The following is a 16,034-nucleotide window of genomic DNA, read 5'->3' as shown; positions in this document are numbered from 1 at the left end:
CACATCAGACCAGACTGAGCAGAGAACGTGAACCCTTGCAGCAGTAACAGTAAATAATTTTCCCCAACTACCACAATATTTTACACCTAAAAACACAGACAGTCGGGTATGGCTTTAGTCGTGATACCTACACAGACTGACTGAGAAACACCAAGCACGATGAACTGTTCCCACAGCCAACAACTGGAGAGCTAGTGGGTTGTAGCTCTGCTACGACGACACCAAGGTTGTGACCAAATCCAACACGAGCCCGCACTGTCAAGTGATTTCACTTTTCTTAAATACTCATACATCGACTTATTGGTGCTAGTTCACCAGATTGGAGGGGGTTTTTCTTTCTATGAACTCAGAGCACAGTCTTCTGCTATTATTAATGAGCTAATTCAAATGGTAGAAAACCAATTTCAGAACCGAGTTGCTTAAAAAATAACTAGTAAACCCTTATTTGGCTTCTTTGTAAGTTTAATGCAGATCACAAACGTTTGCTGGTTATGCCTGGTAAGTTCCCACAAACATAGACAAAGCAAAAGGGAAACATTATTGTTGAGTGGAAGATACGTGAAAAAACATTCACTGAAATATGGTCAAAAATTAAAAGGTCTCTGTACAGAACTAGAAAATTAAGTGTATTTCTTGGACTGTAGAAGAAATGTTCAACTGCGTTCTCAACAGAACTCACATGAACAATTGTATCATCGCACAATTAAAGAAGATGACTCTCTAGCAGAAGGACATCAAAATGTTGATGGAAAAATCTGACTGAGAAAGAGGGCTCTTCAACTCAACTAACAAAATAGTAAGATATAACACCTGGAAACTGAAAATAAGCAAACTTAGATTGGAAATACACGTGATTTTTCCAATAATGAAACAATCAACCATTGGGACAACTCACTAGTGGATTTGTTGACTTTTCCTCAAGAGTAGATGTGCTTTCATTTGGCTGATGTGTTTGTTCTGATGCAAAAAAAGTTGGTTGATGATCTACGTAAGAGTTCAGAATACTGTCAGGCACTATTTTGGCATTAAAATCTGTAAATTCATAGGATCTTCTCAGAACAAGCCTGAGTGTTTCAAGATCTCCTCAACCATCGAAGCAAGAGTAAGCTCACCCATTTTAGAACAGAAGTCCCGCATTCAGCTGTAAGGAAATGGCATCCTCATCTTTCTCAGATGTTCTCTAACACGCTCTACCATCTTTATGGCTTTCAATAGTAAAGCTTAACTGAGAGGCCTTGCCTCTAGGCCAGAAATTAGTCAAGTCTTTAGAATGATTAATCCTTGGTCAGCAACTAAATGTAGAGTACAAGCTTTAGTGTTTCATACACAACGGGCAGGGATGAGCGAGCCAAGACCGTATGACTGTTTCATACACAACGGGCAGGGATGAGCGAGCCGAGACTGCCGAGAGGTTGCCTAGGGACTTCTTTTCTAGCTAGATTACACACAGTGGGAAAGCAGCCTTAGGTTATTTGGTTATCCTGTGGGTCTTGCTGCTTTTGATGGTACTTCTGAGACTTTGATTTCTGAAGTGACCATGGAAAAAACCACTTAATAGCCCTACAGGTTTACCATTCTTCGCTCAATTAGTATTCATTCAGGTATCCAGCAGGATTCCTCACCATGACAGCATTCTTTAATTCCACAATCAATATTTCTGGGATAGGAGTTCATATGCTATACCTATAGTAGTCTGTAAGGAGCTAGATGTTTAAGTGGTCCTGCTCCCAATTAATTCCAGCCAATAAACTGCACGTTTTAGCTAAAAAAGTTAAAAATACACTAGATGATACACTCTAATTTTACATTCCTTAGCAACTGCTGCAATTGTATTTAAGGGTATTATTTAGTGATCACGAATGGAGAGAAAGAAAATCACAAATGCATAGCACGGTGTTCCAGGAGACACTCTCCTTGTTCAGACACAGGCCAAACAGCAACAGAAGTCTAAGCCCTTTTGCTTCCGCCGCCTGCCCCGATCCGGAGACTTTGGTGAGATGTTCAATAGAAGGGACTAAATATTGCTTATATTCTGGCTACGGGGACTGTATTCCTGAATAATGATCGCTGGCTGTTTCATGTGCTCCCACGTTATTCTGCGTTCATCCAAAACCATAATGGAAACCATTTGCAGTCTTTGTTGTATCTGGCATCAGAAGGCAGAGGGCTGCGCAGTGCCCAGCGCGAGGCATGTACAACGAGATACTGTTCTGCACTGTAGCAATAACTATACAGACCCGAGCTGAAATGGTAAATCACCACCACCTGGCTCACATTGAATGAGTGTATTTTTATACACACGAGCCATCGCAAACGCATACTATAATCATTCGTACTCCATGTGCAAATCCACGAAAACCAAAGATATCATCTGGTCAATCAGATCGCTCTGCTGCCCACACACAGTGTAGACATGGTGTCACTGTGCCAAAGGAGCACAGGAAGATTATTTTTTGAAATAACGGGTATGTATTAACTAGGGGTTTTTAAAATCGTTATAATTTGGCCATATCAAGCCCAGCCTTTCCAGACCAACGCATGGCACACATCTGACATAGGAACAGTGTTCCTGCCAATTTTCACATTTCCATCACCTTCCATTGAGATGTTAACAGCAAAAAAGGAGGTTTAACAAAAAATCACAACTAACGACGCCTAGCAGAAATATCTCACTTTTTTTTTTCCCACTTGTTACATCCTTTCAGCCTTCCAGATGAAAACTTCAAGGAAAAATGCTCTCCCTAAGAGCAAATGTACCGTATTTTTTGCTAATAGAGGAAAACGCAATGAAATCCGTAAGCAATTCAATAAAAACATAAAGGCAACCATAACTCCAACTCCTCTCACATTGTTTTGGCTTATCAGATTAACAATTGCAAATACAAAATAACTGAAAAATATTTCGGTTTTACAATTCTGATTTTTTTTCCTTTCAAAATATACTATTGCTTAACTTTCTGCTTGTCTTAACTACTTGCTGAAACTAATGGATAAAATACTAAAAACTGCTGAATATCCCGTTAGAGGCCTACACCGATTAGCTGTGCCAGCTTAAAGCGCACGAACACCGCAGTGAAACTCGGTGTCCTCACATCTGCTCACATCTTTAAGTACATTACGAAGCCATGGCCTTGTCCGGAGAAGTAGCACCCGCTGTTTTTTGGGGATGTGCCTGGGAGAAAGAGAAGAGAGGAACTCCTCCGTGAACTGCTGGCTGGGTATCATAGAATCATTTAGGTTGGAAAAGACCCTTAAGATCATCGAGTCCAACTGTTAACCTAGCACTGCCAAGTCCACCACTAAACCAGGTCCCTAAGCACCACGCCTACACATCTTATAAATACCTCCAGTGATGGTGACTCCACAACCTCCCTGGGCAGCCCATTCCAATGCTTGACAACCCTTTCGGTGAAGAAATTTTCCCTAATATCCAATCTAAACCTCCCTGGGCGCAACTTGAGGCCGTTTCCTCTCGTCCTATCGCTTGTTACTTGGGAGAAGAGACCAACACCCACCTCGCTACAACCTCCTTTCATGTAGTTGTAGAGAGCGCTAAGGTATCCTTCACACACTGTCAGCCTCTTCCAGCAGCTCCACCCCAGGGCCAGGTGAGCTCAAGAAGAAGGGGTTTATGCTCTCTGAGATCAGGAGAAGACCATCCCTTGGTGCCCTGGGTGCATCCTGGGCTGGAATCCCAGCGCTGGAGAGCACCAAGCACCAGAGCAAGGCAGGAGATGTTGCAGTCTGACCACACCACGCTCCCAGCGAGGATGGTCACGGGGACACCACCGTCCCTTGGAGAGCGTTCTTCAGAAGGGGTTGAGATACTCAGTCATTACGTGGAGTGGGGGACAAACCCCTCAGGAACGAGTCCACATGAGAGACTTTGTGAAATTTGCTAAAAACCTTCCTATTGCCAATATATTCTCTATGGAAGGTATTTAGATGTAACAAACAGCTAGGTAACATCCTAAAATAGAGTAGTGCATAATGCCCTACAATAGATTGTGCACAGTCCTCTTGTTTTCAAATAAGAATCTAGAAAGGAATTATTATTCATATCACTCAGCAAGTGTAAGATTTTCTAATACACACCCACATTACGGTGTTCCCAGCCACAGATAAGACACATAAAATGGTTACTATGAAAAATCCAGTTCATTTCAAGGAGTTAGCTCACCTATATCACAAACAAGCCTCCAGCGCTGCTACGGTGCACCTTTATACGATACTTTTAATGTCACAAACGACGATTAATAAAATGTTCTGAGGAACTGTAAAATATTTTAGATATACGAATTTCTGATGAACAGGAAAATAAGTCATTACAACTAGAAAGTTACCGCCATTTAGCTGGTGGAGTTTTGTTCATTGGAACAATACTGTAACAAGAGTGTAACACTAGCAGTGGGATTTTATATTTGCTGTGACCCAGCATTCGAATGTATTCTTGAAGTGTAATAAAATTTTGCTAATGAAGCTGTGACCAAAAAGATCATTTGCTTTCGACAGTGAAAGGATGTTCTGTTCACGCCGGACAAAAGGCTGGCGGCCTCAGCAGACCGCTCACGCACAGCGCGCGGCTTGTCGCAGCCTCTGCAGATGCCCACAGTGTGATCCAGAAGTGCAACCCAAATTCGCGACGGCAGACCAAAGCCGACTTTAAACTCGTGGCGGTTGCACAGCTCCAGGCACTGAGTATTTACTGAGAGCCCTTGTGCAATTGTACAAACCGCCCCTCGCCTGAAGCCCACGCTTGCACTGTCACAGGCTGCCGTATAGGAGGCGGCTACCCAGGCTAGAAAAATACCCTTAGTTTTCGGTGTAGATATACTATGCCACTACTATAAAATGTATATCGGTCAGAAAGAAGAAAATATACTAAGGTAATATTAAAGATGATGAGTTTTAGAAAGCCTCATAGTGATTCTAGAACACTTTTTCTCTTCACCAGTTCTTCCCCATACGTAGTTACATGGCTTTGATCATTTTTTCAAGACATGTTTAACCATTTCCTTTATCACACAGCGATTTAGCAATAAGCAAAAAGCAGTGGGTAACCAAGCCCCACTTTGCTTGCAGAACTGATTTTTTGCTGCTTGAAAAATGACGTTGCTTTAACTTTTCTGATAAAAACCCAGCACTTGCTAAGGGTGTAGTCCCGCTACTACTGAACTTAACAGCCACCTGGGTGTTTGCAGGACTGCTTACTAAAAACAGTCGAGCTAAAGGTTGGGGCTGCTGAAGAGCACTCGTTAATTCGCACTCTTTTTCGAATGCTGCTTTTTTAATTAAACATGAATTGTGCTTAATATTCGTAACATTTTATCCTTTCAGAGGTAAAATCTGAATCATTTCAGAGGTAAAACTTTCAGATATTAAATAAATCTTTACATACAACACCCTTCTGTGATCTATACTTACTCTCAGGTACCAGTGTACCAGACAACGTACTTGTAGGCCTTCTCTTCCCACGTTACTGTCCACATTTAGCATTACTTAGACTTGGATTTTCTAAAGCATACTTTGATTTGGAGAATAATTCCATGACTTCTGAGCCGACACATCAAAACCTCAATGTTCAGGCCAGCTAAGCACTCAGGATACCTAAATTCCTATCTGCATAAACCGGAGTAATCAGTTCTTTTCACAACTAGACTCGATGTCTCAGTTAAAACACTTTTTCAAACTGAAAGCTCAGGATTTTCTAACGAGCAAATTTAAATACAAGACACCCAGGCACTGTAAACCTACAGGAATCTAACAGCGATGCTCAGTCCTACAGCAAAGAACTGGTCAAAAGAAAAACGTCCGTTCTGCATCAAAGTCAGCTTTGTAGACGCAGATGTTGCATGGACATCCACGGAAAACCTGTCCACTACTTAGGCAGTGGTCCAGAGGAGGACAGAAGACTCAGAAATGGGGAAGCTGATGCATTTTTTGCATGCGTATCTAAACATGGAGCCTATCCTGTCACTTAGCAATAGAGTGCTGTGCCCAGTGCTTTTCCCGGGGATGTCAGCATTACAATACCACCGTGGAAAAAGTTAAGGGTCAACCTCAGTTTCCATGCAAACTTCTTTTTTTGAGTAAGAATTCAACCCTTTTAATCTACACCAAATGCAAGTTTTCAACCCTCTAGCATATTTTTCTCTGCAAGGTAAAACTGCACATAAAACTTCGCATTTGGAAATCTGCTACACAAATCCAGACTATACTTCTAAACAAATAGTTGCAAAGTATTCTTGCAGCTGTGATTGATACTGCGACGGCCCAAGAGACTCTCTGAGGTCAACTTAAAGTTTTAATGGCACACTAAAACTCTGACATATTTTCCATTCTGAATCTCAGGCTCTTTCTCAAAGCACAAATGGATGTGAAATGGTAAGACGAGAAGTTTATTTAGCCATGCCAAAGGACCAAGAACACAACGCCGACTGGCAACATGCAAAACCGACTCGCTTTACCATCTGGCCAGACTCCCGACGCTCTGGAAGCTGGTGTTAATCATCACGGTGGGACCACGCAATTGTACAAGGCAACAAACCCAGCACCAGTACCGGGGACAAGCGTGCCACGTGCTTCTACCTCTATGCAGCCCTGGACGTTCAAAAAGGATTTTTAAAAAAGTGTAAAATGCATTTGAAATGAAAAAAGCTTAAGTTCTCTGAACAGCTTTTGCCTTACAGGATAAGTAAAGCTGCGTTACTGAAAGGAAGATTAAAATGACAGCGATTTCAACCTGAAGACAAGAAGGATTTTAACAGTTTTATCTTAAGTTCAAAACTTCTTCATGTTCCGTACTAACAACTCGTATTTTTTTAAAAAGTAGGTGTTTGGGGTTCTTTGGGTTGTCTTCCTCCTAAGGCAAACAATTCCCACTAAAGTGTCCATGTGGACACTTTATCCAGAATAATTAGCATGCTTTATGGGCTCTACAAAACCATTTCTGAACAACCTGGTTTTTCTTTTTTTGCTGGAATAGAGCATCCGTAAAGGAAAGGATTCCGGTGTAGGTATTAGCATGGCTTATTCACGATAGCCGCTCTGGTCAATCTCCCAGTATCACTGAGGCTGTAATGTTGACTAACTCTTCAGGAAAACTTGAAATAATCTTAAATATGTAGTTACTGGAAAAACTTGCATACCTCATTCCTATCTGAACTCCGCACACTAAAGGAAATCATTCTGTGCATGGTACAATTAACCTTAAGTCACTCCCTCCGCTGTGATAATACTAAAGGCAAACAGCACTGTATTTTTAGGATTATCTTCATCTCAAAATTTTACCCAAATTTCCAAATTTGGCCACGGCTAGTGATAAGCCCATGTAAAAGAGAGGAACTAGATGCTGCCATGCAAAACTAGACCTATTTTAAAAGGGACAATGCTGAACGCTAGGAGAATAAAATCTCTCCGTACACAGGGTTTTTCGTTTTGCAATATAACAGACAAGTGCATTTCTTAATCCAGCTCGCGTTCATTCTGTGCATTGAGGCACCTTGATTAACACCCGTCATAATTTTATGCTGCTACGATAACTGCATGAACTGCTTTTACACAGCTGAACTTTTTGTAATGTCACTAAGTTATTTACTTCAGCTATGCCTGGGGCAATAAGTTTCAAAGTTTAAATATACATGGGGTATAAAAATAAATACAAAAATACTTGTTATTTTATTTAGCAAGTGATTGTATGATCCCATCCTACAACACCTGGTGCATGTTATAAGAACTGGTAACAAAATATCCACTGCAGAGAACATAAATAATTTACCTTCCTACAGCTGTAAGAAATAACCCAGTACAGATTTCTAGTTGAACAAACTTGCACAAAAGGACTCGCCTTGCCTTCCATATTAGGTTCTGCACTCCCGTAACAGACGAGATACTTCGAGACCTGTCATTAAATATGACTTCTTCCAACCCTCAGCGGTTTACATTCACAAACTGTCAGCAAACCTACCCCAGCCGCTTTCACCTGCAGCAAAGGCGCTTAGGAACAGAGGGTGTCCCTGAAGCAGGCAGCTCCCAAACCACACACGACTTCATAGAACATGACCAACATCATCACCTAGAAGCAGAGGAGAAGGTGGTGCTGTTCACGCAGCACAGGTGTAACGCGCTTTGGCCAAACTGCTCCACCAAGCCGATGAACCATCTCGTCCCACATCATCTAAAGCAAGCCTGCACAGTACAGGGCACAGAAAACATCTCCTGCAGCACTGCCTGCACAAAGCCGTTTGTCTGGCCAGGCCTACAGATGAGGTAGCAGAGTGATCACCTGGGCATCTCCTGATTTTCACCTTCTTCATCCATCAGCACACGATGCAACTCCCTCCTCCTCCTCCCCCTCTCTTCCCCGAGTCCAGAGACCCATCTCCCATACCAACAGGCTTTACAGCTGCAGGGTACCGACAACCCCAGCTATTGCTACTGCCTGGGTAACACGCAGGACAGCGCCAGGAACGCCTCATCAGGTAGGGGACCCGAGAAGCAAGGACATAACACGGACACACTATGACACAGAAGGATGGAGGAGCCAGGAAAGCATGGAGCACCGAGGTTGGGTTTTTACAGGAAAGCAAAGGACTAGAAGCAATTGAGGTGTGTGGCACATCATTAGACCAAACATCTGCATCAGATGGCACAGAACGCACGGTCTTCATAAACAGAGAAAAAACCCCACTGTCTGCTTTAGCATTATTTTCCTTTTGCCTACAAGATCATCTCCATCCTCTCCAGACAGAGCTTGAAGCTGCTTGTCTCCAGCTGCTCAGTCAAACGGAAAGCACGGCAATGACTGAAACTTAATCTAATGAGAAGTCACAAACACCATTCTGTGACCATACTGGTGGCTCCTTAGCTCAACACGCTTCATAAACAGTGTCCAAGGGTCTCCGATGATGGGTAACACATGGAGTCAAAAGAGAGGGGCTCAGAAAGCTTTCAGGAAGAAAGGAACAGAGCCAACGACGACAAGTTCTTTACTCTTTCTTCCTATAGACCAGCAACACCGCATGGGCAAGACTACCAAAGGCTACCAACCCACAAAATCAACACAGATGCCTAATCTTTGTCTGTCAAAAGAAACCTATCAGGCACATATATCAATTCAGCCGTCTGGTCTAATGCAGCAACTTCACCGCGTGCAGGCGTAAGACCACAATGATGACAGGCGCCCAGGCAAGAGCAGCGAGCGCTCGGAGGTGCCGCCTTCCCCACCACACAGGAGCTCACATCCAGCAGTGAGGGGCCACCTGGACGTTTCTCAGGATTAAGTAATGATGTCTACGGAAAGATCTAACACCACTTCACAAGAGAAATCCTCCCTGAAAAAGATAATAAAAACAATCGGTGAAATCTAAAAGCCCCGGAGAACCCCGAATCCACCCCTCTGGCACTGGTATTGGGAAGCGACACGGAGCAGGGATTTCCAAACTGTGGTCAACAGCACGTCAGCAAACTGCCGAGTACTTGGCGGCCGCCTGGAGAGCACTCATCCGTCATGTGGTGATGGCTCCATCTCCCCGTTTCCAACTTCTAAATTGCATGAAATAAGTTTAACACGCATTTAATATTTTCATCATATGAATTCACCATCGGAACTGCTGAAGTTGCCGCAGAGACGTTATCCAACCTCAGATGCAAAGGAGGCTACGACTGCTACATGAATAAAACCATGAAAAACATTTCTTTACATATTTGGAAACTACCGTCAGAAAGGAAGCATGAAAACACCTGATCTGCTTCTACAAAACCAAAACAGAAATGACACTTTTTTTTCTGAAATGCACACTGTATGTCGTGTTAAAAAGAGACATAAGTATCATTAAACGATTAAAAAAGCTGGGCAAGCCTCCTTAACGGTACGCAGCTTTGCACCCTTGCTTATTGTTGGTTGCAGTGCAGTTAACACTACGAGCGCTTTGAGTGTCTAGGAGAGAGACAGGACAATTTTATACGACTAAATCCTGATTTTTATTTTTCTTTGTTGAATATTGATTTCATCATATAATACCAAGAAAAGCAAACAGGGACATATATAAGCTGTTTACTACTAAATCACTCAACATACTTCTCCAGTACAATTATCTTAGGTTTTGACTTGGTGAGAAGCCTCCTCCTTCTCAGTTTTCTTTACTTTAAAATCCATCTCTGGATGCTACCGTGAGCTAAGCAAAAAGGGTACAACACCCCTGCTACAGAGCTACAATTCGATTCTGTCCCTTTATACCACAAAATGAAATATTTTTCTTCACGCGTGCAGGAGATTTGCCCCCGAGCTGTTCATGAAACGATCATTTTCTTGATCAGTTACAACTAATCACCTTTCATCAGTTTTAATCAAAATTCACCACTGTACGCAGGCCGCTGAACTCCTTTTGCTGTTTAGCTTTTCACAGATCCACTCTTACACCACCTTGCATGACTACCTTAATTTTTTCACGTTCTCGAGTCTTCCAAGTTTCAAGTGCCCAACACTTGAAGTTTCTCTCCAGCCCCTAAATCAGCCTCACCTTGTCATCGGCGCCCGAGCCTCAATCGACACGGACCAGTGCGCATCCTTTACGCCTCCTGTCCAGAACCACACGTGTAGAGCACCCCACCATCAACACTGGCACTAGAACTATTTATTTCAGTATTTTGCTTCACGTTTCCACACAGCTTTTTAAATCAGTGGCGGAACATCAACCCTAATGTCACAGCGAAGTTTCTTTAACAGTTTTTGCGTGCATGGGTAGTTTTGGGGAAGACGTGCAGTTGACCCGGGGCCTACTTGGGCATCTGTGCACCGCAACGGCAGCCGGCAGGGCCTCGTGCTTTCACCTCCTCCACCAACTATTTTGAGGCAATTCTCAGAGCTGCTTAAAATGAAAGAGTTACAGTTTAACCTTACTGAATACCTGCCATAAAAAGCGCTCACCCAGGTGATTTACCGGATTTTAATTTCACTTTTTACACTTTTATCACTCATGGGGAATTGCTGCAAAGCCGGTAACGCTCCATCATCCTGCCCCGTAACACCCGGGGCAAGGAAAACCTGCCCGCACGGCTGCCCTCCTCTTCCACCTTCCCCTCCCTCACGGTGACCCGCCGGTACCGGCGGCCCCGGCCAGGCCGGTGTCTCGCAGGTGGGCTACACGTCGGGGCGTCTGCTCTCTGAACCCGCTCCGGCTGACAGCCCCCCGAGGACCCCCGCTTCTCCCCTTCACGGCAGAAGGCAGCCGCCGCCGGGCCGCGGCACCTTCCCCTCGGCAGCTCTCCCGGGACCCGCAGCCTGCCCGCGGGACGGGGCTGTAGCGACTTCCCGGGTACTTCTGCGCATTTTAACCTCCTCGGCTTTCCACTCACAACTTCCCCGTTTCTGGCAGAGGGGGGAAATCGGTAATACATGCTCCCGAAGTTGCGCCCGGCCGCCTCAACTCCAGCGCGGCCACCCCTCCCATTGTCTTCTGCCGCACCGGCGCTCCGCGCGGGCGGTTTGGGGAGAAATGAGCCGAAAGAGTCCTCCGCCCCGGCCCGCCCCGCTCCGCTCCCCCTCCCCCGCCGCTTCCCCCCCCCCCCCCCCGCCCGGCGGCCGCCGCCGCTACGGCAGGCCCCGGCCCCGGGCGCCTCGGCGGCGGCGACAGGGCCGGCCCGCGGGCGGCGGCGGCGGTGGTGGTGGTGGTGGTGGCCGGGGGCAGCCGCCCCCCTGAGCCCGGGCCGCCGGGGAGGCGGCCGGCGCCCACCGTGAGGCGCGGCAGGGCGGCGGAGGTCCCCGCCGGCCGCCTCCCCGCGGGGCGGGGGTGCGCTGCCCGGGCTCAGGGGCGGGCTCTGGGCGAGCGGGGTCTTCCCCGCCCGGCCCTCCCCGCCTCAGGGCAGGCGCTCTCCCGCCCCGCCCGGCTCCCGGCGCGGAGGGGTTTCCCCTCGCCCGCCGCCCCGCCGCCGAGGCGGGCGCGGAGGTGGGCCCCGCCGCGCTCCCCTCAGCCCTCGGCCCGCCCCGCCAAGGGTTAAGCCGCAAGGCTGGCGCGGCGATGGTAGCCCTGCCAGCCGGGAAACACCCCGCCTGCCCCCCGCTCCGTTCCGCCCCGCTCCCGCCGCCCCGGGGAGCCGCGGAGGACTGGGGAGGGGGTAGCCCGGAATCCCCCCCCCCCCCGCGCTCCCCGGGCCCGGCCCGCCGCGCCAGGCGCCGGAGCCCCGGTGACAAGGGCGGCGGAGCCCCGTCTTCCGCCGCCGCGGCCCCCCGCTCCCGCTGCCCGCCCCGGCCCCCGGGCGTGCCGCGGCCGGGCCCTCCGCCGCCCCGGGCCCCCCGCCGCCCCGGGCCCCGTCTCCGTGAGGGAAGCGGTGCGGAGCCGAGGGGAGGGCGGCGCGGGACGCACAACATCCCGGCCGTAAGAGCCCGCCGCCGCGCCGCGCTGCCATCGCCCAGCCGGCCGGCGGGAGCGATCCCCTCCCCGAGGAAAGCACAATGGCCCCCCCCCGCCCCCCCCGGTGACACCGGAGCCCCGGGGATTGGGGGGGGGGGGGGGGGGAAGCTTTGTGCGGGGAATGCAGCAACATTTACAAAACAAAACAGAGACAAAACAAATACAACGGGGAGCGAGCGAGCGGGAGACGGGGGCAGAGTGGCTCCTCCTCCTCCTCCTCTCCAAAAAGGCCTGTTGGAAAACTGCACACGGCGGCGGCTCCGGCAGCGCCGCTCCCCGCGCTGCCCGGCGGAGAAAAGGCGGCGAAAGGCGGCGGGACCGCGGCGAAAGGGGGGGAGAGGCCCGATCTCTTTGTGTTACCTGCCGTGAAACCAGTCCTTGCAGGCATCGCACTCGATCATGAAGCGGGTTACGTCGTAGGGCAGCCTACAGATGCAATAGACGGGCACCGTCGCCATGTTAGCTCCCTTCAAAACAAGGCTGGACGCCCGGAGGAGCGGAGCGAGCGGGGCTGGCGGCGGCTCCTGCCGCGGGGTCGCTCCGGCTGCGGCTCCTGCCGAAGCGCCGGCGGATTTGCAATGTCGAGGAGACGGGGGGGGGGAGAAGGGAGAAAAGGGGGGGGGAAGGGGGGGAAGGGGGGAAAAAAAAAAAAAACGAAGGAAAAAAAAACCCCAGATAATGCAATTACGGCTCCTCAAGGGCGGGCGAGCAATGTCAGAAAAATAATAAAGGGCTTCCTAAAGTTTGGCTGCATGGTTCCTCCGGCTCCGCCAGCGCCGACCGGACTGGGGCTTTTTTTGTTGTTGTTGTTGTTGTTAAATGATTATTATTCAAAATGTTTGGCGAAATGCATTCTATTGCGTGCCCCCTGGTGACAGTACAGTACCGAGGCTTTTCATAAACACTCCGAAATGTAGCCCTTGCCTTCTCAGGTCCTTACGTCAGCTTGCAACAGCGCAATATTTCCTCTGCCGGGGCCCGGCGGGGCGGGGGAGCGCTGCCGGCGGGGGGCTCTCAGCGAAGGGGGGGGGGGGGGCGGTTTGGTTTTTACCTCCCGGCTGCCAGCGGGGAGTTATTTAAAGAAAACGACCCCCTTGCGGCTCAACACCCCCCCCCCCCCCCTCCCCGGGGGTGAGGGGGTCTGGCGGTGGGAGCGATGCGCCGGTGCGGTGATAGAGCGCGGGTTGATGCTAGGTGTGTGTCTGTAAGAGCGAAGCACAAATGTTCTCTTTTAATGACAAGTCATCCCGGAGCAGGGCACGCTTGGAAGTAGCCTGGATACTTTGCCCCTGTACTCGGCGCTGGTGAGGCCGCACCTCGAATGCTGTGTTCAGTTTTGGGCCCCTCACTCCAAGAAGGACATTGAGGTGCTGGAGCGTGTCCAGAGAAGGGCGACGGAGCTGGTGAGGGGTCTGGAGCACAAGTCTGATGAGGAGCGGCTGAGGGAGGTGGGGTTGTTCAGTCTGGAGAAGAGGAGGCTGAGGGGAGACCTCATCGCTCTCTACAACTGCCTGAAAGGGGGTTGTGGTGAGGGGGGTGTTGGTCTCTTCTCCCAAGTGACAAGCGACAGGACAAGAGGAAATGGCCTCAAGTTGCGCCAGGGGAGGTTCAGGCTGGATATTAGGAAAAATGTCTTTCCTGAGAGAGCGGTGAAGCATCAGAACAGGCTGCCCAGGGAGGTGGTGGAGTCACCATCGCTGGAGGCATTCAAGGAACATGTGGACATGGCACTGCGGGACATGGGTTAGTAGGCACGGTGGGGTTGAGTTGATGGTTGGACTTGATGATCTTACAGGTCTTTTCCAACCTTAGTGATTCTGTGATTCCCTGGAATAACGCCCTGATGGTCGGGTGTCTAGGTGGTAGTGGTGGGTAAGGGCCTATAAACATGCACGGGTGTTGATTTACATTAAGAAAGAAAAAAATTACCTTCTTTTTAGTTGGTAGAATGATATTACCGCTCTTAAAGTTACCCGCCTCGCCTGTGGCAGCCCTTTCACCGTTGCAAGTAGGGCTGCTACACTAAAGAGATGAAAATAAATACCTCGTGCCTGTGATGGACCAAATCAAAGCGGGCGGGTGCTGGCTATGTGCTGCAAAGGGCCACTGAGACGTGTAACGTCCATGTAGCCCAAGACGGCACATCCCAACCGACACCGGCTTCCTCTCAGACGGAGACGGGTCAACGGCGGAGGCGAAGGCAAAAGAGGAACCCTTGAGTCTGAACTGAGATTGAGGATGCGGAACCTCAACAACGAGACTCTGAAGGGGGTAAAAATGATCATATTGTAGGGCATTTTGGGGGGATCTGTGTCCCGAGAGTGTTCGATAGCCACTGGCACGCTTCCCTGAGAAGGGCGAGAGCTTCCGACGGAGTACTCGCAAATGGAGTCCCAGCTGAGGTGTGGTTTTAATTCCAGTTACGATGGATCCAGCATGTTGAATCATCTCATTTGAGGGGGGAGGGGGAAATCTTCTAGTTATCTTAGAGCAAAAGGAGAAAACGGACATTCCGCTGCCTTTTTTCATCAGTCAGCAAAAATCCTCAGAAATCACCTGTGGAGGACAAGGGAAATTCAAGGGGCCAAATAACTTCACTTCTAGGCTTTTCTACAGAGAGAAGGCTGTTGTTGGTATAGGCAGAACCTGTTTCAGACAACTGAAGAGGGACTGTCAAAATTATTTGCCTTGCCCACTGAATTTACATGCCACAGAAATGACTTTCAGCCAGTGTTCATGCACAGCTACCTTTGAACTAGCATCGGAAATGGCACGCTCTGGTCCACCTTGGGTGTTCATGGGAGTGAGATGAAATTTCTGACATAGCTCAAGGTGTGGTAATGCGGGGGGAAGATTATAGGCCTGTATTTTAAATCGTGACTCAGTTGTTTTGAATGACATGTTTTGAATGTCTCGAGACGCACAAAGGAGCCTATTTTCTCCATTGCGCTGAGTGGGGTAAGTATCTGCCCTCTAAAAAATCAGACTGCTTTTAAGTTTAAATTGATCTCTCATGATTTTAATTGCTCGGAGCTTCAACCAGAAAGTAGAAGAGCAAGTCTAGGGGGTGAAGCAGGACGAGGAGGAAAGGCTTGGGAACCATTGCGAGCGTTGCACGTGCCTTACAGAGTCTGTTCACGGCTCGGCAATGCCGAGTGCACCTACTAGCACCTCTCAGCTCTGCAGGACGGGTTTAAACAGAGCATTCGGCGATTTTGATGCCCTTTTGTATGGGACAGTCTCGCAGAAATTGGGATTCTTGCCTCTGCACACCCAAAATGCATGCTGGAGTGTCTTCTTCCTTTCGCAAAACCAGTATTTTAATTTTAAAGAGCATGGAAGCACTTGCAAGCGTAGCAGCTCATCACACCACGTTCTGTGCTCGTCTCCCTCTCCCAGTTGTTTTATGGGCTTTGCTCACACCAAGCCCATCCGATCTGTGAAAAATTATATCCTCGTCGCCTTTCCTCAAGTCCCACGAGCATCTCCATGAAAACAGCCCCATTTCCAAAGCACGGCCCAAAATTCTAGTGTCAGCATGTCTCCACTGCAGCCACTGGTGAGCTAAACCCTCTTAATGCTGCGGGGATTTTGGTGACCACAAGAAAAGGCAGCTGGGACGTA

At 48.5% G+C, this 16,034-nt stretch overlaps 1 protein-coding gene across 1 annotated transcript in view; it reads right to left on the bottom strand.

The window, feature by feature from the left end:
- Nucleotides 1-12,877, bottom strand: part of PHF2 (PHD finger protein 2) — an 88,123-nt gene extending 75,246 nt beyond the window's left edge. The window contains exon 1 of the mRNA XM_059823142.1: nucleotides 12,771-12,877. Coding sequence (XP_059679125.1) covers nucleotides 12,771-12,868 — 98 coding nt within the window. The 5' untranslated portion in view covers nucleotides 12,869-12,877. The remainder of the gene's footprint in view (nucleotides 1-12,770) is intronic.
- Nucleotides 12,878-16,034: the final 3,157 nt, after the last annotated feature.

The sequence above is a fragment of the Gavia stellata genome, chromosome 12 (genome assembly GCF_030936135.1).
Source record: "Gavia stellata isolate bGavSte3 chromosome 12, bGavSte3.hap2, whole genome shotgun sequence".
Classification (NCBI taxonomy): domain Eukaryota; kingdom Metazoa; phylum Chordata; class Aves; order Gaviiformes; family Gaviidae; genus Gavia; species Gavia stellata.
Note: the sequence above shows the minus strand (reverse complement) of the source record. Positions and strands in the feature narration are given on the sequence as shown.